Source organism: Salvelinus alpinus, chromosome 1 (assembly GCF_045679555.1).
Source record: "Salvelinus alpinus chromosome 1, SLU_Salpinus.1, whole genome shotgun sequence".
NCBI classification, from domain to species: domain Eukaryota; kingdom Metazoa; phylum Chordata; class Actinopteri; order Salmoniformes; family Salmonidae; genus Salvelinus; species Salvelinus alpinus.
In genome coordinates this window covers 37,271,810-37,294,773 of record NC_092086.1, presented here as the reverse complement: position 1 = coordinate 37,294,773, position 22,964 = coordinate 37,271,810, and the positions used below count along the sequence as shown (strand labels likewise).

General features: G+C 41.6%; 1 protein-coding gene across 1 annotated transcript in view; it reads right to left on the bottom strand.

Moving 5' to 3' along the window:
• LOC139559858 (uncharacterized) overlaps positions 1-21,695 on the bottom strand; it is a 30,203-nt gene extending 8,508 nt beyond the window's left edge. The window contains exons 1-23 of the mRNA XM_071376293.1: positions 21,648-21,695; positions 19,088-19,153; positions 18,947-18,985; positions 18,247-18,315; positions 17,939-18,025; positions 17,811-17,843; positions 17,466-17,507; positions 16,766-16,816; positions 16,303-16,353; positions 15,746-15,805; positions 11,776-11,826; positions 10,061-10,111; positions 9,120-9,170; positions 8,936-8,980; positions 8,654-8,704; positions 8,134-8,178; positions 7,792-7,842; positions 7,517-7,561; positions 7,044-7,094; positions 6,851-6,898; positions 6,669-6,713; positions 2,247-2,303; positions 414-464 (exon numbers count right to left, since the gene is read on the bottom strand). Of these exons, the coding sequence (XP_071232394.1) occupies positions 414-464; positions 2,247-2,303; positions 6,669-6,713; positions 6,851-6,898; positions 7,044-7,094; positions 7,517-7,561; positions 7,792-7,842; positions 8,134-8,178; positions 8,654-8,704; positions 8,936-8,980; positions 9,120-9,170; positions 10,061-10,111; positions 11,776-11,826; positions 15,746-15,805; positions 16,303-16,353; positions 16,766-16,816; positions 17,466-17,507; positions 17,811-17,843; positions 17,939-18,025; positions 18,247-18,315; positions 18,947-18,985; positions 19,088-19,153; positions 21,648-21,695 (1,188 nt within the window). The remainder of the gene's footprint in view (positions 1-413; positions 465-2,246; positions 2,304-6,668; positions 6,714-6,850; positions 6,899-7,043; positions 7,095-7,516; positions 7,562-7,791; positions 7,843-8,133; positions 8,179-8,653; positions 8,705-8,935; positions 8,981-9,119; positions 9,171-10,060; positions 10,112-11,775; positions 11,827-15,745; positions 15,806-16,302; positions 16,354-16,765; positions 16,817-17,465; positions 17,508-17,810; positions 17,844-17,938; positions 18,026-18,246; positions 18,316-18,946; positions 18,986-19,087; positions 19,154-21,647) is intronic.
• Positions 21,696-22,964: the final 1,269 nt, after the last annotated feature.

The following is a 22,964-nucleotide window of genomic DNA, read 5'->3' as shown; positions in this document are numbered from 1 at the left end:
AAACAAAGATATATAAAGAGAGACAGAAATAGAAAAACAAAGATATAGAAAGAGACAGAAATAGAAAGACAAAGATATATAAAGAGAGACAGAAATAGAAAGACAAAGATATATAAAGAGAGACAGAAATAGAAAGACAAAGCGAAAAGCTTTGTCTGCTCCATTCTGGGGGTATCCTCCTTGTCCAAGACCTGTAGCATAGGTGCATTCATTACTCAAGCGATCATCTACTTTTAAATTAATTTCAATTACATCACCTAACATGCATTAGAATGTACTGTGAAGAGGTAACGTGGAACCTGTGCCTGATTTAGTTTCCAATGATTTTCTTTATGCCACAGAATAGTGAGCCATCCATTGAAAGGAGAGAAGATGTTGGTTAGGTTTCTGTCTGTCAGTGTCAGTTCCATTACCTGCTCCATAGCCGTTGTTTCCTGGATAGCTGCCTGCTCCAGCACCGTAGCCTGTGGAATAAGTCAACAAAGCTCAGCACAAAACCCTGTGATTGACTTGAGACTGAGCGACACGATCCCTAAACTCATCGCATTGTGATTGACCCTGTTACCTGTGGAGGAAAACATACAGCGAGCACTCATCACATAATACTGCTATTGGCTCCAAGCCTGCGGAGCACAACATCCATGCTTACCACATAACTGTGACCAATCAGAAAGATATGTTTACACAAATCCAAGCCATAGTGAAAATAAGACAAACCTGCAACTCAGGTCAAATTTCAAGTCAACCATCCCTAAAGCAATTCATCAAAAGCTTCCAGTGTGCTTCTAGAACACAAATATAGAGCCAACAAGACCGGTGCATCATTCATAGAGGGTATTATCATATACAGTGCCTTCGGAAAGTATTTAGACCCCCTGACTTTTTCCACATTTTGTTACGTTACAGACTTATTCTAAAATTGATTAAATCGTTATTCCCCCTCCTCAATCTACACACAATACCGTGCAATGACAAAGCAAAAACAGGTTTTTAGACATTTTTGCTAATTTATAAAAAATTTAAATGTAAATATCACATTTACATAAGTATTCAGACCCTTTACTCAGTACTTTGTTAAAGCACCTTTGGTAGCGATTACAGCATTGCGTCTTCTTGGGTATGATGCTACAAGCTTCGCACACCTGTATTTGGGGAGTTTCTCCCATTCTTCCCTGCAGATCTTCTCCAGCTCTGTCAGGTTGAATGGGGAGCATCGCTGCACAACTATTTTCAGGTCTCTCCAGAGATGTTCGATCGTGTTCACGTCCAGGCTCTGGCTGGGCCGCTCAAGGACATTCAGAGACTTGTCCCGAAGCCACTCCTATGTTATCTTGGCTGTGTGCTTAGGGTCGTTGTCCTGTTGGAAGGTGAACCTTCGCCCCAGTCTGAGGTCCTGAGCACTCTGGAGCAGGTTTTCATCAAGGATCTCTCTGACATTGCTCCGTTCATCTTTGCCTCGATCCTGACTAGTCTCCCAGTCACTGCTGCTGAAAAACATCCCTACAGCATGATGCTGCCACCACCATGCGTCACCGTAGGGATGGTACCAGGTTTCCTCCAGCTAGACATGAAGATTGGCATTCAGGCCAAAGAGTTCAATCTTGGTTTCATCAGACCAGATAATCTTGTTTCTCATGGTCTGAGAGTCCTTTAGGTGCCTATTGGCAAACTCAAGTGGGCTGTCATGTGCCTTTTACTGAGACGTGGCTTCGGTCTGGCCACTCTACTATAAAGGCCTGATTGGTTGAGTGCTGCAGAGATGGTTGTCCTTCTGGAAGGTTCTACCATCTCCACAGAGGAACTCTGGAGCTCTGCCAGAGTGAGCATCAGGTTCCAGGTCACCTCCCTGACCAAAGCCCTTCTCCCCTGATTGCTCAGTTTGGTAGAGCGGGCAGCTCTAGGAAGAGTCAAGGTTGTTCCAAACTTCTTCCATTTAAGAATGAGGGAGGCCACTGTGTTCTTGGGGACCTTCAATGCTGCAGACATTTTTTGGTACCCTTCCCCAGATCTGTGTCTAAAAACCTGTTCCCGGTTTGTCATTATTGGGTATTGTGTGTAGATTGATGAGGATTTTTAATGTATTTAATCCATTTTAGAATAAGGCTGTAATGTAACAAAATGTGGAAAAAGTCAAGGGGTCTGAATACTTTCCTAAGGCACTTTAGCCATTGACACAAAATGATCGCTACAAACGACAGTTAATGGCACATGCAGGTGGATATAACACACAGATTGTATGGGGTTACCAGTTTTGGTTGCTTTAGCACCCTGTCCATTGGGCTCTCCCACTCCTGGACCATATCCTAGAGACCACAACAAATGTTACTCGATAGTGCTACATTCACAATATTACAGCCACAAAAAAAATAGAAAAAAGGGACAGACACAGAGGTTTACCATTGCCTTTGGCTCCCTGATCACTGGGAACTCCAGCTCCTGGACCATATCTTGGAGACCACTAAACAAGTTAGCTCTGTAGCTTATAATAATAGAAACAGCGTCCCTCTGTTATAGCACTTGCAACACTAAGGGTTGTGGGTTCGATTCCCGCTGGGGCCACCCATTTATAAAATGTATGCATGCGTGACTGGAAGTCGCTTTGGTTAACAGTGTCTGCTAAATGGCATATATTATTATATATTATGTGTCCGGCTTGAAGGACCATGAAAAACACCACCACCCAGAGAGTGGTTTAAAATAAGAAACATATCGCCCTGTCTCCTCCTACTGTGTCATTGTCCTAACAGGGGACCCACTTTAAAAGACTAGGGGGCACTATTTTCACGTCCGGATGAAAAGTGTACCCAAAGTAAATTGCCTGCTACTCAGGCCCAGAAGCTAGGATATGCATAGTATTAGTATATTTGGATAGAAAACACTCTGAAGTTTCCAAAACTGTTTGAATGATGTCTATGAGTATAACAGAACTTATTTGGCAGGCGAAAAACCGCGGACAAACCATCCAGGGAAAATTTATTTTGAGGTCACTCTCTTTTCAATGAATTTCTATGGGGATCTAGATTTCTAAGGCACTTGCTTGCAGTTCCTATCGCTTCCACTGGATGTCAACAGTCTTTAGAAATTGGTTGATGTTTTTCCTTTGAGAAATGAAGAAGTAGGGCAGTTCAGAACGAGGGTTTAGTGAAGTGTACTGTTTGTTAGAGGCGCATGACCTGAGAGCTCGCTACACTTTATTTTTATCCGCTATTGAACGCAGTTTATCCCATCTTAAATTTTATCGATTATTTACGTTAAAAAATACCTAAAGTTGTATTAGGAAAGTTGTTTGAAATGTCTGGATCAAGTTTACAGGTAACTTATTAGATAATTTGTAGTCATGTTGCCCGAGTTGGAACCAGTGTATTTTCAGAATCAAACGCGCCAAGTAAATGGACATTTTGGGGATATAACGAAATAATTAATCGAACAAAAGGACCATTTGTGATGTTTAATGGACATATTGGAGTGCCAACAGAAGAAGATCTTCAAAGGTAAGGCATGAATTATATGTTATTTCTGACTTTTGTGTTGTGCCTGGCGGGTTGAATTATGATTTTCATGTGTATGTTTGATGGGGTCCTGTCCTCAAATAATAGCATGGTTTGCTTTCGCCGTAAAGCCTTTTTGAAATCTGACACTGTGGCTGGATTAACAAGAAGTTCATCTTTAAACCGGTGTATAACACTTGTCTGATTTATGAATTATTATTATGAGTATTTCTGTTTTTGAATTTGGCGCGCTGCTATTTCACTGGGTGTTGTCAAATCAATCCCGTTAACGGGATTGGCGCGTGAAAGGATCACTAAGAAGTTAAACAGTACCTCTCCCTGTGTCCAACCCAGAGACTGAGAAAGAGGTTTACCATTGCTTTTAGCACCATTGAGAACTCAGCACCTGGACCATATCCTAGAGACCACAACAAGTGTTACAACTAGAGGTCGACCGATTACTCGGAATGGCCGATTAATTAGGGCCGATTTCAAGTTTTCATAACAATCGGTAATCGGCATTTTTGGACACCGATCACGGCCGATTACATTGCACTCCACGAGGAGACTGCGTGGCAGGCTGACTACCTGTTATGCGAGTGCAGCAAGGAGCCAAGGTAAGGTGCTAGCTAGCATTAAACATATCTTATAAAAACAATCAATCTTAACATAATCACTAGTTAACTACACATGGTTGATGATATTACTAGTTTATCTAGCTTGTCCTGCATTGCATATAATCGATGTGGTGCCTGTTAATTTATCATTGAATCATAGCCTACTTCACCAAACGGTTATTTAACAAGCGCATTCGCAAAAAAAGCACTGTCGTTGCACCAATGTGTACCTAACCATAAACATCAACACCTTTCTTAAAATCAATACACAAGTATATATTTTTAAACCTGCATATTTAGTTAATATTGCCTGCTAACATGAATTTCTTTTAACTAGGGACAAATGTGTCACTTCTCTTGCGTTCTGTGCAACAGAGTCAGGCTATATGCAGCAGTTTGGGCCGCCTGGCTCGTTGCGAACTGTGTGAAGACCAACTTCGCCAAACGGGGGATGATTTAACAAAAGCTCATTTGCGAAAAAAGCACAATCGTTGCACGAATGTACCTAACCATAAACATCAATGCCTTTCTTAAAATCAATACCCAGAGGTATATTTTTTTAAACCTGCATATTTAGTTAAAAGAAAGGGTTAGCAGGCAATATTAAACTAGGGAAATTGTGTCACTTCTCTTGCATTAATTGCACGCAGAGTCAGGGTATAGCAACAGTTTGGGCCGCCTGGCTCGTTGCGAGCTAATTTGCCAGAATTTTACATAATTATGATATAACATTGAAGGTTGTGCAATGTAACAGGAATATTTAGACTTATGGATGCCCCCCGTTAGATAAAATACGGAACAGTTCCGTATTTCACTGAAAGAATAAACGTTTTATTTTCTAAATGATAGTTTCCGGATTTGACCATATTAATGACCTAAGGCTCGTATTTCTGTGTGTTATTATGTTATAATTAAGTCTATGATTTGATATTTGATAGAGCAGTCTGACTGAGCGGTGGTAGGCAGCAGCAGGCTCGTAAGCATTCATTCAAACAGCACTTTCATGCGTTTTCCAGCAGCTCTTCGTTGTGCTTCAAGCATTGCGCTGTTTATGACTTCAAGCCTATCAACTCCCGAGATTAGGCTGGTGTAACCGATGTGAAATGGCTAGCTAGTTAGCGTGGTGCGCGCCTATAGCGTTTCAATCGGTGACGTAACTCGCTCTGAGACCTTGAAGTAGTTGTTCCCCTTGCTTGGCAAGGGCCGCGGCTTTTGTGGAGCGATGGGTAACGATGCTTCGAGGGTGGCTGTTGTCAATGTGTTCCTGGTTCGAGCCTAGGTAGGGGCGAGGAGAGGGATGGAAGCTATACTGTTACACTGGCAATACTAAAGTGCCTATAAGAACATCCAATAGTCAAAGGTATATGAAATACAAATGGTATAGAGAGAAATAGTCCTATAATAACTACAACCTAAAACTTCTTACCTGGGAATATTGAAGACTCATGTTAAATGGAACCACCAGCTTTCATATGTTCTCATGTTCTGAGCAAGGAACTTAAACGTAAGCTTTTTTACATGGCACATATTGCACTTTTACTTTCTTCTCCAACACTTTGTTTTGCATTATTTAAACCAAATTGAACACGTTTCATTATTTATTTGAGGCTAAATTGATTTTATTGATGTATTATATTAAGTTAAAATAAAAGTGTTCATTCAGTATTGTTGTAATTGTCATTATTACAAATAAATAAATAAATAAATAAATCGTCCGATTAATCGGTATCGGCTTTTTTTGGTCCTCCAATAATCGGTATCGGCGTTGAAAAATCATAATCAGTCGACCTCTAGTTACAACCACTGATTATTCAAAACCATTTGCATTCCCACAACACACTGCTCTTTATCCTAGTAATTCAACACAAAGATTCTTAACCATGCATAAAACAATATCACAGAGACAAGCTGACTAGCATTTGGGAGGATATCAGCAAATGTCATGTCACCAAAAATATATTTTTAAAGATAGTTCTAAATATACAGCTCCACTTCAATACAGAAAGAGACAGAGACAGACTGTGACACAGACAGGGTATCAGAGGTTTACCATTGCTTTCAGCACCGCTGGGTTGCTTAACTCCTGGGCCATATCCTAGAGACCACACTAGTCATTACTTTACACTACTTGCTCAACACTGTTTACAATTGACCATTGGAAAGCTCTGTTACATCCTTTCCAGAACAGTTACAGGCATTCAATAAGTCTGTCGGGTTAAAGCGAGACTTACTTCCAATATGGTCTTAACTGTAAAGCTGACAAAGACATAATTGTTGCAGTGGCAGTGCCATCCAGCATGCAGAACAATGTGCAGATCCCCACTGATGAAGACCAGCCAGAGAAACAGAAACAACCCAGTAGCAGAAGTCTACCATTTTTAGCACCAAGCCCTGTAGACACTCCAGCTCCTGAACCATATCCTGGAGACCACAACTACTGATACTGAACACTGGTTACTCAACAAGCCAAGTAAGACTTATAGTCATAGGTTCTGTAGTTTATCATACGAGAGTGACAGGGAAAGAGAGATTGAGAGACTGTAACACTCAGATAGAGCTTTACCATAGCTTTTACCACCGTTGAGGGCTCCAACTCCTGGACCATAACCTAGAGACCACAACAACTATTACTTAACACTGGGTCAAAGCAAGTTAGCGCTGTAGAATTTATTATCAAAAGTTTTGTAGGTTATGATAATGAGTGCCATCCAGTTATTTAAACCCAGAAATTTTAACTGGCATTACCATTGCTTTTAGCCCCACCATTGGGAACTTCAGCTCCTGGACCATATCCTGAAGACCACAAAAGCTGTTATTCAACACTGCTTATAGAAAATCAAAACCACTTGCATAAACACAACACATGTTGTCTTTGACACAGACAGACAAGATGGACAAAGACAGACAGAGACACACAGACAGGGTATCAGAGGTTTACCATTTCCTTTGGCTCCCTGATCACTGGGAACTCCAGCTCCTGGACCATATCCTGAAGACCACAACAACTATTATTGAACACTTGTTACTCAACACAAGTTAGCTGTGTAGATCTGATCATCAGAGGTTTTGTAGCTTATCATAGGAGAGTGTCAGATGAATAGAGATTGAGAGACTGTAACACTCTGAAAGAGGTTTACCATTGATTTTACCACCATTGGGAACTCCAGCTCCTGGACTATATCATGGAACCAGAACAACGGTTACTCAACACTGCTTATAGACAATTGATCAAAACCACTTGCACAACACATTTTGCCCTTGATCCTAGTATTTCATCACATAGCTTATAGCCGTGCACAAATATCTAGCAAACACCAGCTGGATGTGTTCAGGAGCTTATCACCAATACTCTTCTAAAGATACCGTACCATACAGCATGCAACACAGACAGGCAGGGTATCAGAGGTTTACCATTGCTTTTAGCCCCGTTAGGTGCTCCAGCTCCTGGGCCATATCCTGGAACCACAACAACTCTTACTCAACACTGTTCTACAATTGACCAGGCCAGCATCCATGGATCGGTCAAATTCTACAATATGCTCAATGAACTGGCAACAGGCATGCAAAAATATGTTACAAACTGTAACATTATCACACCGCATGCAGCATCCTGCTCGACCTCAACTTCGACATGGATGACAAACATTGAAGACAGACAGGACACAGACAGGGTAGCAGATGTTTACCATTGGGTTTAGCACCCTGACCATTGGGACCTCCTGCTCCTGCACCATATCCTGAAGACCACAACAACTGTTACTCAATACATGTTACTCAACATAAGTTTTCTCTGTAGATCTTATCATCAGAGATTCTGTACCTTATTTATAATAAGAGATGCTATAGCATTTCACTGTAATAACATGTTTATTTGGCCTGATGGAATGGTTCAGAGTACTTAAATGTCTGGTTCAAAGGACCAGGAAAAAGAGTGTCACCCAGTGATTGGTGGACTAAGAGAAAGGTGCCAGTTTACCTCTAAAGTGACAGAGAAATAGAGACTGATGAAGACTCAGAAAGAGGTTTACCATTTCTTTTACCACCGTTGGGTACTCCAACTCCTGGGCCATATCCTGGAGACCACAACAACTGTTACGCAACACTGTCAACACTGACTTATTGTAAATAATCACTTGCATGAGCACAAAACATGCTGCCCTGTGACCTTTCCCCTCTGGCCATGCACAAATATATTAATCCTTCTCAACGTTCAGGAGTCACATCGCACCAACTTTTGTAGCACATATCATGCAGCATACAGTCAAAGAAGCTCCACTTTGATACAGAGAGACAGTGTGACACAGACATGTTATCAGAGGTTTACCATTGGCTTTGGCTCCCTGATCATTTGGAACTCCTGGGCCGTATCCTAAAACCAACAGCTCTTATTCAAAACTGTTCTAAAAATGACCAGACCATGCAAGCATAATATGCTACAAACGTTGGCATTACCACACAGCATGCACCATTCAGCTCAACCTCAATTTAGAGATAGAAAGACACACATTGAATAGGGCTGTAGACACAGACAAGGTAGCCATGGTTTACCATTGGGTTTAGCACCCTGATCACTGGGAATTCCAGCTCCTGGACCATATCCTGAAGACCACAACAACTATTATTGAACACTTGTTACTCAATTCATCTTGGCTCTGTACTTATTATTAACAGAAGTGATGTATCTTATCATAAGAGAGCAACAAAGAAAGAGAGATGGAGATAGACCGGTATCACCAGCTGGATGTGTTCAGGAGCTTATCACCATTACTCTTCTAAAGATAGAGTACCATACAGCATGCAACACAGACAGGCAGGGTATCAGAGGTTTACCATTGCTTTTAGCCCCGTTAGGTGCTCCAGCTCCTGGACCATATCCTGGAACCAACAACAGTTGTTACAACAACAAAACATAAATCAAAACCACTTGCAAACACAATGCATGTTGCCCTTGACACAGACAGACAAGATGCACAAAGACAGATAGAGAGACACAGACAGGGTATCAGAGGTTTACCATTGTCTTTGGCTCCCTGATCACTGGGAACTCCAGCTCCTGGACCATATCCTGGAGACCACAACAACTGTTACTCAACACTGCTTATAGACAATTGATCAATACCACCTGCACAGCACATTCTGCCCTTGATCCTAGTATTTCATCGCATAGGTTATAGCCATGCACAAATATCTAGCAAACACAGACCTTAAGGCGCTACAGAGGGTAGTGTGTACGGCCCAGTACATCACTGGGGCTGAGCTCCCTGCCATCCAGGACCTCTATACCAGGCGGTGTCAGAGGAAGGCCATAAAAATGGTCAAAGACTCCAGCCACCCTAGTCATAGACTGTTCTCTCTGCTACTGCATGGCAATCGGTACGGATGCACCAAGTCTGGAACCAACAGAAACCTGAACAGCTTCTACCCCCAAGCCCTAAGACTGATAAAATAATTAGTCTGGGTAGCTTTGGGTTATCTGTATTCACCCTTTTTGTACCAACTCTTTTGACTCATCACATATGCTTCTATTACCGTTTATTATCTGTTCTGTAGCCTAGTCACCCCGGACACCTGCACATCAACTCTGTACTGGTACCCTGTGTATATAGCCAAGTTATCGTTACTCATAGTGTTTTTAATCCTTGTTTTATTATTTTTCTCTCTCTGCATTGTTGGGAAGGGCCCGTAAGTAAGCATTTTATTCTTAGTCTACACCTCTAGTTTACGAAGCACTTGACAAATACAATTTTGATTTGAACACTAGCTGGTTGTGTTCAGGAACATATCACCAATTTTGTTCAAAAGATAATTACCATACAACACAGACATGCATGCATAATATGCTACAAACGTTGGAATTACCACACAACATGCACCAGAAAGCTCAACCTCAACTTTGAGATAGAAAGACAAACAGTGAAGACGGACATAGACACATACAAGGTATCAGAGGTTTACCATTGCCTTTGGCTCCCTGACCTTTGGGAACTCCAGCTCCTGGACCATATCCTGGAGACCACAACAACTGTTACTCAACAATGGTTATCTCTGTAGATATTATCAATGACCATTGAGTTCTGTCACAAGTAATGAAAGATACAGCAATAGAGAAATAGAGATAGAGACTCTGACTTTTAGTAATGGTGTCAGAGGTTTACCACTGGGTTTAGCACCACTGGGTTTAGCACCACTGGGTATAACACCACTGGTTATAGCACCACTGGGATTAGCACCACTGGGTTTAGCACCACTGGGTTTAGCACCACTGGGTTTAGCACCACTGGGTTTAGCACCACTGGGATTAGCACCACTGGGTTTAGCACCACTGGGTTTAGCACCACTGGGTTTAGCACCACTGGGATTAGCACCACTGGGTTTAGCACCACTGGGTTTAGCACCACTGGGTTTAGCACCACTGGGTATAGCACCACTGGGTTTAGCACCACTGGGTTTAGCACCACTGGTTATAGCACCACTGGTTATAGCACCACTGGGTTTAGCACCACTGGGTTTAGCACCATTAGGAACACCAGCAACTGGACCATATCCTGAAAACCACAATACTGGTTAATAACCACCACATACCGTTTAAAGAATGCATGTCTGAACACTGTGTAAAACTGCATCAAATACCACAATAGCAACAATAGGGAAGTTAGGCATCCAGTCAAAATGTACAGCAACAGTGTACTTAAAAATCCCTAACAGATCATAGCAGGTCACCAGCTGATATCCACACACTAGACAGTGATATTTGTCAGAAGGGCAATATCATCCAGAAATACCAGCATCATGCAATACTGTACGTAGCAGACAGACAGGGAAACAACAGACAGAGTAACAACAGACAGGGTAACAACAGACAGGGTAACAGACAGAGAAACAACAGACAGAGTAACAACAGACAGAGAAACAACAGACAGAGTAGCAACAGACAGAGAAACAACAGACAGGGAAACAACAGCCAGAGTAACAGCCGACAGAGAAACAACAGACAGAGAAACAACAGACAGAGTAACAACAGACAGAGAAACAACCGACAGAGAAACAACAGACATAGAAACAACAGACAGAGTAACAACAGACAGAGTAACAACAGACAGAGAAACAACCGACAGAGAAACAACCGACAGAGAAACAACAGACAGAGAAACAACAGACAGAGTAACAACAGACAGAGAAACAACCGACAGAGAAACAACAGACATAGAAACAACAGACAGAGTAACAGCCGACAGAGAAACAACAGACAGAGAAACAGCAGACAGAGTAACAACAGACAGAGAAACAGCAGACAGAGTAACAACAGGCAGAGAAACAACCGACATAGAAACAACAGACAGAGAAACAACAGACAGAGAAACAACCGACATAGAAACAACAGACAGAGAAACAACAGACAGAGAAACAACAGACAGAAACAACAGACATAGAAACAACAGACAGAGTAGCAGAGGTTTAACATGGGGTTTAGGTTTAGCACCCTGACCATTGGGCACTCCACATCCTGGACCACTTCCTAGAGACCATAATACTGGTTATTCAACACAACCTAAAACAGGGTATTCAGCAGCTATCTGATTGTAATATATTTACTGTAACGTCATATCTTCCTGCTGTTAGAGTTTTAACTTTTGACAGAGACACACAGAGATAGAGTAGCAGATGTTTACCATTGGGCTTAGCACCCTGTCCATTGGGCACTCCAGCTCCTGCACCATATCCTGAAGACCACAACAATGACTCATTAGGTACAAAAATATTTAAAAACAGACCAAACACGTGACATAAAAGCTAACATATTGACAAGTTGTTGAATCTGTACGTTAGTCATGGGCATGCAGTCTTAGCGACACTTGTACTGCAACTAATATGAACCATACATATACTTCAGGAACTCAATATAACACAGCATATTGAACACCCCAGCACGCAACAAGCAGTGTTCACTATTAAACTGTGACACTCACTCTAAACGAAAGCTAAACTGAGGATGTAGCAGAGACTCTATATTTAGACTGTCAGAGTCAGGGGGATGAATTCGGATTAGCATGTAAGTCAGAGTTTTGAATGAACCAAGCTGTCCTCTGTGGCGCAACACTGATACATAGAAAAGACACCAGGGCACAGACACAGACAGGATCACACACACTGAGCTACAGACGGGACGACAGGCAAACACACGGTTGCCTTTAGCACCCTGTTCAATAGGTTGCTCTGCTCCACCATCACCAGTCCCATAACAACCAGTAGAGGTACAGTATATACACATTTTATACAATGGGTGGGTCTAATCCTGAATGCTGATTGGTTAAAAGTGCATTCCAGCCGGTGTCTATTCCACAAGTTTCCACCTGCTAAATCTATACACATTTTACCACACACTCACATACCTTCACTACACACATCAACATGTTCAGGTAAGAAGTCAAGTAAATGTTAATTGAAGGTCACTTTTGTTTTTTGTCACAACTGAATGAAATGCTTTTCCAATCTGGATATATTAAATCAAGAACTACTCATTCTGATAAATCAAGGCTGCTAATGTAAATGAGAACTCAATTGAGGCGTAAGTGAAGTGTACACGCTCAAATCATCACATATGAAGATTGTTAAAGACATTGGATGACAAAGACGCTGGAGAGACAACATAAACAACATGTTAAAATAACACTTGAAAAAAACACCATGTCAAATTCATTAGCAACCTCAGACAGCTGATATGCACATACTAAAGAGAGGTTTCTATGAACACCTGGAGTTAGTCACTGATTGAGATACATTTTAAGATTTAAAACATTGTAATTAGATGAAGAGCAACATTCAGAAACACTTTTGGAATGAAACCATAGACAAACAACAGGAAGATGATATGCGTCCCAGTTGACAACTAACAATGGGATGACTGGAAACAAACAATAGCAGGTGAAGAGGAGTCTCTAGCGAGCCCCAGTCCAGCTGGTATTGTAGGTCTATAGTTTTTGGCTCCCTGTCAATCTGGTATTGTAGGTCTATAGCTTTTGGCTCCTTGTCCAGCTGGTATTGTAGGTCTATAGTTTTTGGCTCCCTGTCCAGCTGGTATCGTAGGTCTATGGTTTTTGGCTCCCTGTCCAGCTGGTATTGTAGGTCTATAGTTTTTGGCTCCCTGTCCATCTGGTATCATAGGTCTATAGTTTTTGGCTCCCTGTCCATCTGGTATCGTAGGTCTATAGTTTTTGGCTCCCTGTCAATCTGGTATTGTAGGTCTATAGTTTTTGGCTCCCTGTCCAGCTGGTATCGTAGGTCTATGGTTTTTGGCTCCCTGTCCATCTGGTAACGTAGGTCTATAGTTTTTGGCTCCCTGTCCAACTGGTATCGTAGGTCTATAGTTTTTGGCTCCCTGTGCTACAGGACCAAGACTTTTGCCCTCTTTCCCAACAGGCACCTCAGGTTCTAGACTTTTAGCCGCCTGTGACTCTGGGACCACAGAACCAACACCTTCGGAACCCTGTGGCTGCTGAGCTACTGGACCTTGACCTTAACCCCCCTTCCCATCTGCCACTGCAGCAGGTCCATAGCATTTGGCTCCCTGTGATTCTGGACCAGCAGGACCAAGACTTTCGGCCTCTTTCCTAATGGGTATCTGAGGAACTAGGCTTTTAGCCCCCGGTGTATGGGATGCCACAGGACCAGAACCTTTGACCCCTTTGCCATTTGGAGCTGCCGGTCCAAAACCTTTGGCCCCCTGTGGCTGCTGAGCTACGGAACCAGAATTCTTGGCTTCCTTTCCCAGTGGAGCTGCAGGTCCATAGCTTTCGGATCCCTGTGCTTGAAGAACAACAGGACAAGGGCTTTTGGGCCCCTTCACATCTGGCAATGCAGCAGGTCCTTGGCTTTTTGCTCCTGTTAAATCCTGTGCCACTAGACCTTCGCCCTTATTACCCATTCCAGCACCTCTCAAACCTCCCGCAGAGGCACCTGGCAGACAAAAGCTTGTCACCATTCACTATTTAATTATTTGGGACCTGGAGAAGGCTCAAATCGTATGCATATCCCATTGGCACATTTGTGGCTGAGGGCAGAAGAGTTTCACAATAATGAACTATTGGCATATACAGATGTTTTTGTTATAAAAAAAAATTCTCAACATTTTTTTTAACTGCAAAAACTGAGACAAGCCTTAAAGGTATAGATTTCAGGACTTTGGCACAAAGCACTTTATCTACTTCTCCAGAGTCAGATGAACTCATGGGTACCAATTTTATGTCTGCGTCCAGTATGAAGGAAGTTAGAGGTAGTTTTGCGAGTCAACGCTTACTAGCGTTAGCGCAAAGAGTGGAAGTCTTTGAGATCAGCTAGCATTCTTCCTTTATACCTCTAACGTCCTTCATACTGGACACAGAGACATACATTTTTTATCCACAAGTTAATTAATCTGACTCTGGTGAAGTAGAGATTGACCTTTTATTTGTTGTTGATATTAAAGAAAAATAAAGATCCATTGAATTGCAGGTCGTATAGGCTAATTCTGTTGCTTAATGTAAACATAAAACTAATCTCTAGTTCTGGCTCTACAACCACAGTTTCTGGTTCTATGACTACAAATCTCTTCACCCAGCCACAAGGTATATCCACGGGGTTGATTGAAGACAGACCATTGTACTTGAACACACTTTAAAACACCAACTTAAACAGTAGTACAAATCTTCCAAATTACACTTCATGGGCCTTTTTCTCCAGGTCACTCAGCACTCAATACCAAACAACCATCCTCTGACAGACTACATATAGGACAGCGTGACAGAAAAAAGACACACAACACTGACAAGATGAGGGGCGATCGTCCGAGATTAACGATGGGCCTAGGTTAAAGGACACATCATCAGCCATATTAAGACACAGACTAAGACAAACAACAACAGATGACAACAAAAGCCACAAGGGAAACAACAGACGCAAAATAGACTAACGTGAAAATATACTCTCTGAGGGCATCCACTGGCATAAACACACGCCCACATGGAGTTCACACACCTAACAAAGCATTGCCATCAAAAACTCTAAAACTTCAATGGCACACACCAAGACCAGTCTCCATGTGACATTTATAGACAAAGACACACAACAGTCAACATCAGTGGGTGACAAATCCACCTGATGGACAGTGAGAAACGAAAATGCAGAAGACACAGACTTGACGGACAAGCCGGAGATCATTTACAGGGACAATTACACAATAATCTTAGCGGCAGGGGCCTAGTGGTTAGAGCATTGGACTAGTAACCGGAAGGTTGCAAGATCAAATCCCCGAGCTGACAAGGTAAAAATCTGCGGTTCTGCCCCTGAACAAGGCAGTTAACCCACTGTTCCTAGGCCGTCATTGAAAATAAGAATTTGTTCTTAACTGACTTGCCTAGTTAAATAAAGGTAAAATGTAAAAAAAATAAAACATCCACAAGACTCACAAAACATCCACGTCAAACCGTAAGCCAATTGGATATACCAGCGGCTCGAGCACTGACGCTGAAACCTTGAAAGCACTTAGTAAGTATAGAGAACCAGATCAGAGAAGAAGGAAAGGCCACCAGGTGCACGTATGAAACGTTAAGTTCTAGACTAATTATTATAAAGAGATGACATGAAAACAAGGAAAGCGAGGTTTACCCTGTTTGGATGGTTTAGCACCCTGTCCAGTGGGAACTCCTCCAGCTCCTGCAGCATACCCTGGAGACCACAACAGTGGTTATTCAAAAAGATTCACCCAAAAACCAACCAATAAAAAGACTGGAGTCTGAAACCCAAAATGAATCTAGAATTCTATATGACAATGTGATTTCAAATATCATAATATTGAAAATAGAATACTTTGATCATCTTTAGGAGTCACTTTCTAGTGATTGGTCAAGAAGACCCAGGACAAAAAAAAAATAATACAATTTTTTTTTTCCCCCTATACAAAGTTAGGAACAAAACCCACTACCACAACATGCTGACAGGGGCTGTGATCCACACATGGCAATAGATATTGGCATGGTGTCTCAATAGCATTCAAACAAAACTATGACTGAAAATGATACCTACACATATGTAGACAGTATGTGAACTTACACAATCAACATCATGATTGTGGCATAATGTGTCTACATGCAACATGCATATTTATAGAAACTGGGACAAAGACACACATAGACAGACAAACACACAGGGTAGCAGATGTTTACCATTGGGTTTAGCAACCTGTCCATTGGGCACTCCAGCTCCTGCACCATACCCTGAAGACCACAATAGGGATTACTCAACACTGGCGACTATAGGACGGACTCATGCAGATACGATGCTCTGATCCACGAACATAACCATACTTTCATACTTTACTACTAACACAATTCCAATCACACCACAACAAAATATATATGGCTGCCCACTTGAAAGAATTTGGCAGCCGAAAAATAAAGACAACCATTGATGGTAAGTAGATAGACACCTGTTAATACACTGAGTAAACAACATGCATTTACACCATGTCTGACTGAATCAGCGAAAGGCATAAATACTGATTAAACAGAAGAGATTGAAAACGGCAACACGAAGAGCAGACATGAAGGCACAAAATGATAAACGCAGGTAAAAACAAACAAACATGAATGTGGACACGGACGGTCACAGCAGGATTGGAAAGTTTACCCGGTTTTGGTCCCTTAGATCCCTGTCCATTGGGATACCCAGCTCCAGCACCTAATGTTTGCAAAGGGGCACTGTCAATTGGAATTATCAAACTCCACATGCAGGGTACTAGGTACAGAGGCTTTGCAGCAATCAACCACTTTGCTTGTACAGATGTAGGATCTTAATTTCAGCCAGTTTGCTACAGCAGGAAAATAATCCTGCTGCGACAGGAAATGTGAATTATTATGTGGATTAGAATTCATCTAGAAGAGTAAATTGACGCACCTATGCATCAATCTAAGTAACATTATTAAAAAATTCCCAACAAAACCAGTCAGTTTAATGGACATTTATGTAGGGGTTAATACATTTTTCAATGGGGCAAATTAAGTCTGAAATTTCAAAGTGGAAAATCTTTTTAAAACTCAAATTTTGCAAATTAAGATCCTACATCTGTAAAGCCAGTTTACAGATGCTTGCTGTCTATGTAGGACCCGGCTGGCTAATGTACACTGTACAGTGTACAGTATGCAGATGACAATTTGTAAGATGCGTAATATGGAAATCCCCACTGATTTATTGATTGGGATTGACAGTTTGTTCAATGAATTAAGTGCTTGAGGTGTGAGCTGTAAAAGATGTGAACCCTGGCTTGTAAAATAGTAGACTATATTATTGGCCTTTAGATGGTTCAGGCCAGCAGTGATTGGCTGCTTACCTGGTCGTGGATAGCCTCTGGCTCCAGTTCCAGCCCCGTAACCTAGCAACAAGACAAGTAGCAAGGTCAAAGGACATGCAACACATAACTCTTTACATCATGTCATTTAACCACATAACCACAAACAGAAAGCTTAAATCTCCACCGCTGGAGTTTTTATTATTTTATTCCAAGGTCACATTCTGGTTTATTAGATGAGAACCAATCTGCACTCACAGACAATGGCACAAATTCAACTTAACTATGATTAGATCCAACAGACAGAGACAGAGGAGACGGACTTGAGGATCTTAAATATTGTGTGTTCTATACAAACAAATACCAGGTAACAGAACAAACACGTACCTGGCTGTGTGCCATAGCCATTACCACCGTATCCTGACAAACACAGACAAACATACAGATGATGTTTACTCAGCATTGTTAGTACAAACTTTGGAATAAACATCTCTTGTCCTGAATGTCACACTCACCTCCACCTCCACGTGGTTTCCCACCCTGTGAGCCCAGTCCGGCTCCCACCCCCATTCCTTGGCCATTTCCTGCTCCCAGACCAGCACCTACAATCAGACAAATGGGAAGAAGTCATATTATGTAGACATTTATTAAAATAAATAAATAAATGAATTAATATTTAAATCAACAAGGAAAACTGCTGCAAGAGTTCGACATTTTTGGCAAATAACCATTGTGGATTTCATGTAAACCTAAGTTACTAAGGCATTTCATCTTAACAAGCCTTGTTCAGAGACTGTTTGTTAAGTAAAGTAGTAGACATTACCATAGCCTCCCTGGCCTCCGTTACCATATCCTCCCCTACCCCCGGCCCCTCCTGGGCCTCTGTATCCCCCTTTGAGAAAGACAGTGGAGACATGTCACATATTGATACACACAAATAACACATTAAACAGAGTAGAATAACACAAGCTGAATCAAACAGAGAATACTTACACTGAGAATACAAAACATTAAGAACACCTGACACAGCCTTTACCTGGATTCACCTGGTCAGTCTATGATCCCTTATTGATGTCACTTGTTCAAGTCACTTCAATCAGTGTAGATGAAGGGGCCTCAGGTTAAATAATGATTTTTAAGCCTTGAGACATGGATTGTGTATGTGTGCCTTTCAGAGGGTGAATGGGCAAGACAAGATATTGAAGTGCCTTTGAACAGGGTATGGTAGTTGATGCCAGGCATACCGATTTGTGTCAAGAACTGCAATGCTGCTGGGTTTTTCACACTCAACAGTTTCCCGTGTGTATCAGGAATGGTTCATCACCCAAAGGACATCCAGCCAACTTGACAAAACTGTGGGAAACATTGGAGTCAACATGGGCCAGCATCCCTGTGGAACACTTTGAACACCTTGTAGAGTCCATGTCCAGGCGAATTGAGGCTGTTCTGAGGGCGGGGGGTTCCTAATGTTTGGTACAGTAGACTCAGTGTACGTGGTTTAGCTCTATCTTTGAGAAACTCACCTCCTCCAAGCTGCTGAGCCCCCCCTGGATAACGACCACCTGTGATTCATTAGAAAGACAGGTCATGATGGTACATAAATTCAATTATGAATGATGATTGGCAGCACTAAAAATATAAATATGGCAATCAATCAATATTACCCCCAGCTCCTCCGGTTTTGGCGGGCTTGGCTCCGTAGCCTCCCTGTATCCCAAGAGCACCAGCCCCTGGAAGACCACAACAAGACACCACAGGGAGATATGAGACAGCAGTGATCAGTGAGCATCATAGCAGAGCATGTTTCTCTATGGTGGGAAAAAACTCTAAACGTTGTATCATATGAGGCTATATTAAATCATTAATAAGGAGAATGAGCATTGCAATACAGAATCTAAGTCAGATTTCTCATTGAAGATTGCACCACTTTCAGTTTTTAATTAATTCTAAAAATGCCAGACAACTTAATCTGAAGCTATATTTAGTTGAGCAAATTAGTTTAGACCATGCTCAAGACGGGTCAATTGAGTGCAGTTCTGAGATAAGACAGGATCTGTTAGGGGCTCAGAAATGTTGGTGGAAGTTCCACTGACCTCCAGCTTTTACACCTCTCATTCCTGCACCCAGAGTGAGTGAGTGAGTGAGTGAGTGAGTGAGTGAGTGAGTGAGTGAGTGAGTGAGTGAGTGAGTGAGTGAGTGAGTGAGTGAGTGAGTGAGTGAGTGAGTGAGTGAGTGAGTGAGTGAGTGAGTGAGTGAGTGAGTGAGTGAGTGAGTGAGAGAGAGAGAGAGAGAGAGAGAGAGAGAGAGAGAGAGAGAGAGAGAGAGAGAGAGAGAGATGTGGGGGTGGGGGAGACAGACAGACATACAGAGACTAATAATTGCACTTACCCCTGGGTAGCATTTTCCCCATACTGCCACTTTGAGGTTTCACTCCTAATAGAGACGAAAAAAAACAGAATTGCAAATCACTATATGAAGTATGCTATGCTGCTATGCTGTGGTTTGGAGAGAGATGAAGGCCTTCATCGTTTCCTGTTGGCCAGTGCCAGTGTTCCACCGTCCATAACGTAAGCATTTGAAACACTACAGCTGATTAAATATTAAATGATGTCATCGGATGATGAGTAGTGTACATCTCACTCCCATCCCATGCAAACTCAGCTCCAACTGGGCAGCTTGAGGGAAGAGAAACAGACATCTCCATTGATGGAATGGAGAGACAGACAAAAAGGAGGGACTGTGTGCAGGTTGTAAAGGCTTCTTTCACAACAGGTTGTCAAATTTGGACCGCTGCTGCCACCTCACCTTCCCATGCTTTGATTCAAAGCAATCAGACGAGATGAAACTACAGAGGCTTAGCGGGGTCACCAGACTTGGAGCAGGTCCATTTCACTGAGGTCCAGGCAGCAAGGACCACGTAGGCCCATTTTCTTCCCTGATCTGACACGGTCATTGGAAATTTGACACGTAAATGTCAGTTGGGTGGTTTTGCAGAGATATTTGAGCATGATACCCAAGTTGATTCCTGATAGTTTAGCAACGTGTCTACAGCTATCTGTTACTCAGCTGTACAGGTGTAGGATCTTAATTGGATCCTCATGTTGCAGGAGAAATGTCCTGCAATGCATGAAATGTGAAACTTGTAGTGTATTTGAGGTTTGTAATATCTACTTTGAAATTTCAGACATGATTTTCCCAGGAAAATATCAATTAATTATAATCCACATAATAATTCACATTTCCTGTTGTTGCAGGATTATTTTCCTGCTGTAGCAAGCTGACTCAAATAAAGATCCTACATCTGTATGTTGACAGGCTTTCCAGACCTCTCAGATAAAGTCACCAGAAACATGAAATGCATGTTGTCAGGGTTTAAAACAAAGTAGTTACTCTGAATTGTTCAAATGTTCCATACAATTGTTTTCATTTTATCCCCAACTATTCAATTAAAGCAATTATGCTGGCAATTATTTTCAGATTTTCTCTGTGAATTTTAGAGCTTCTATTTTCTAATTTGCTTCTAATTTGACTACATGCGTCAAAGGAATTTCACAACTAGGGAATTAATGTTATATTAAACATATCTTATAATTCAAATGTTATTTCAATTTAATTTGGACAACTGAAATTGGCAAGTTTTTTATGGAAGTTGCAAGTTGTGCGTAATAGGTAACTAAATGTGGGCCACAATGCAACACATCCAACAACAAAAATAGTTCACGTTTTATATATGAATATAATATGAATATTATACATGCATAACCATTTAAGTAATCAAACTACAATTGTTAAATATTCTTATTTTTTTAATCTAAGTTGAGAAACAAGCAAATCCATAATTTACAGAACAATACAATATCTCCGGAAACTACTATAAACTATTAAATAATTAACATTTAAACATTTAAGTCCAATTTACACTGCTGTGCACTAAGCAAGCACCAGTGAAGATTTAAGGTGGTAACAAGCAGTCCTGTGCTGACACCTACTGTACAGTGTTTCACAACACAACGTAATGTGTCTGAATGCTATTATAATAATGTTCTACAAAGACAGTCTTGAAACTACTTCAACATGAATTCTAACTATTAATTAAAAATACAATTTCTGATGTGCCAACTCTACAATTTAAGAAATGATGGTGGCATGTCTTAATCTCTCTTTCTATCCTTCCCAATCCTCACACAAATGTGGGCCTTACTTCTTATCTCTCTCTTCTCTCACCTGTGATCTACGTCCTTCAGACAACGTTCTCACTTTCTCGCCTGTCATATTCCCTCACATCCCTCTTCCACATTCCTCTCATCCCTCTTCCATCAGCCATTCTATCCTCCAAACAGATAGTCTTGGTTATGTCTCTTACCTCCTTGTAGTGTGTGCTGTGCCAGCCATAGGACCAGCGAGGTCTGAAGGAGCGCTTTTACCAGCATGGTGGAGGAGACCTGGTTCGGCAGAGAGAAAAACAGGCAGAAAGACAGACAGACAAGGAGAGAGAGAGAGAAACTGGCCGGCTGGACAGGGGCACAGCACAAGTAGACAGCTCCAGTGTTTGCCCACGCCTTAAATACGATTCTGGTTTTGATACCCTCCCCCTGACCAGCCCTGCCCTCTACCCTGCAATTGGCCATTGCTGCACCGAAGCACCTGCCCCATTTCTCCCTCTCTCTCTGGACAGGCAGTCAGGCCCTCCGCTGCCCATCCAAAGACAGTCCACATCAGGTGGCTGATCAGCCAGTATATTAACATGGCAATGTGATTTGTGTGTGATGAGCGGGATAAGACAATGCTTCAAAGAGGTGATAAGTGTGAGATCATGGTTTAGATCAGGGATCATCAACTAGATTCAGCCATGGACCGATTTTTTCTTGAGCAGATGGTCAGGGGGCTGGAACATAATTACAAATCATTTGTAAACTGCAAATTGACCGCAAGAAGCCCAAATAGATATAATATTTGACTTAAACATTTCAAACCTTCCTTACATTTGTATACGATCACGTGTCTCTCTATTATGCATGGGAATCACTTGGAGCTGATTTTCTGGTGTTTTTATAGTCTTTTATGTCTAACAATAAAAAATGTAATGCATAATGTTGCTCAGAAAACTTGGGGGGGGCAAATAAAACCACCCGCGTGCTAAATTTGGATTGTGGGCCTCCAGTTGAGGAAGTCTGATTTAGATGGGGCAGTAGGACAGAAGGGCATTTTCAGTATGACAGTGTTTTTAAAAAAGTATTGTTAATTTAACCTTTATTTAACTAGGCAAGTCTATGTGTGTTTTACAGAGGGGAAGGATGGGAATGTGTATACATTCAAGGTGGCTAGCCTTGGAAATCCACTACATTGGACTGGCTGTATGATATTATTACATAACCCTATTACATAATGACATCATATTTATAACATTTCTGAACGAGAACTTATTATATTTATCAAAACACATATACTTAAACAAGTACATAGACCATACACCCAGAAACAGAAACACCCAATAAGCTGAAATCCTTCTCCAAGAGAACATGTATACACCAGGCCTTTGTC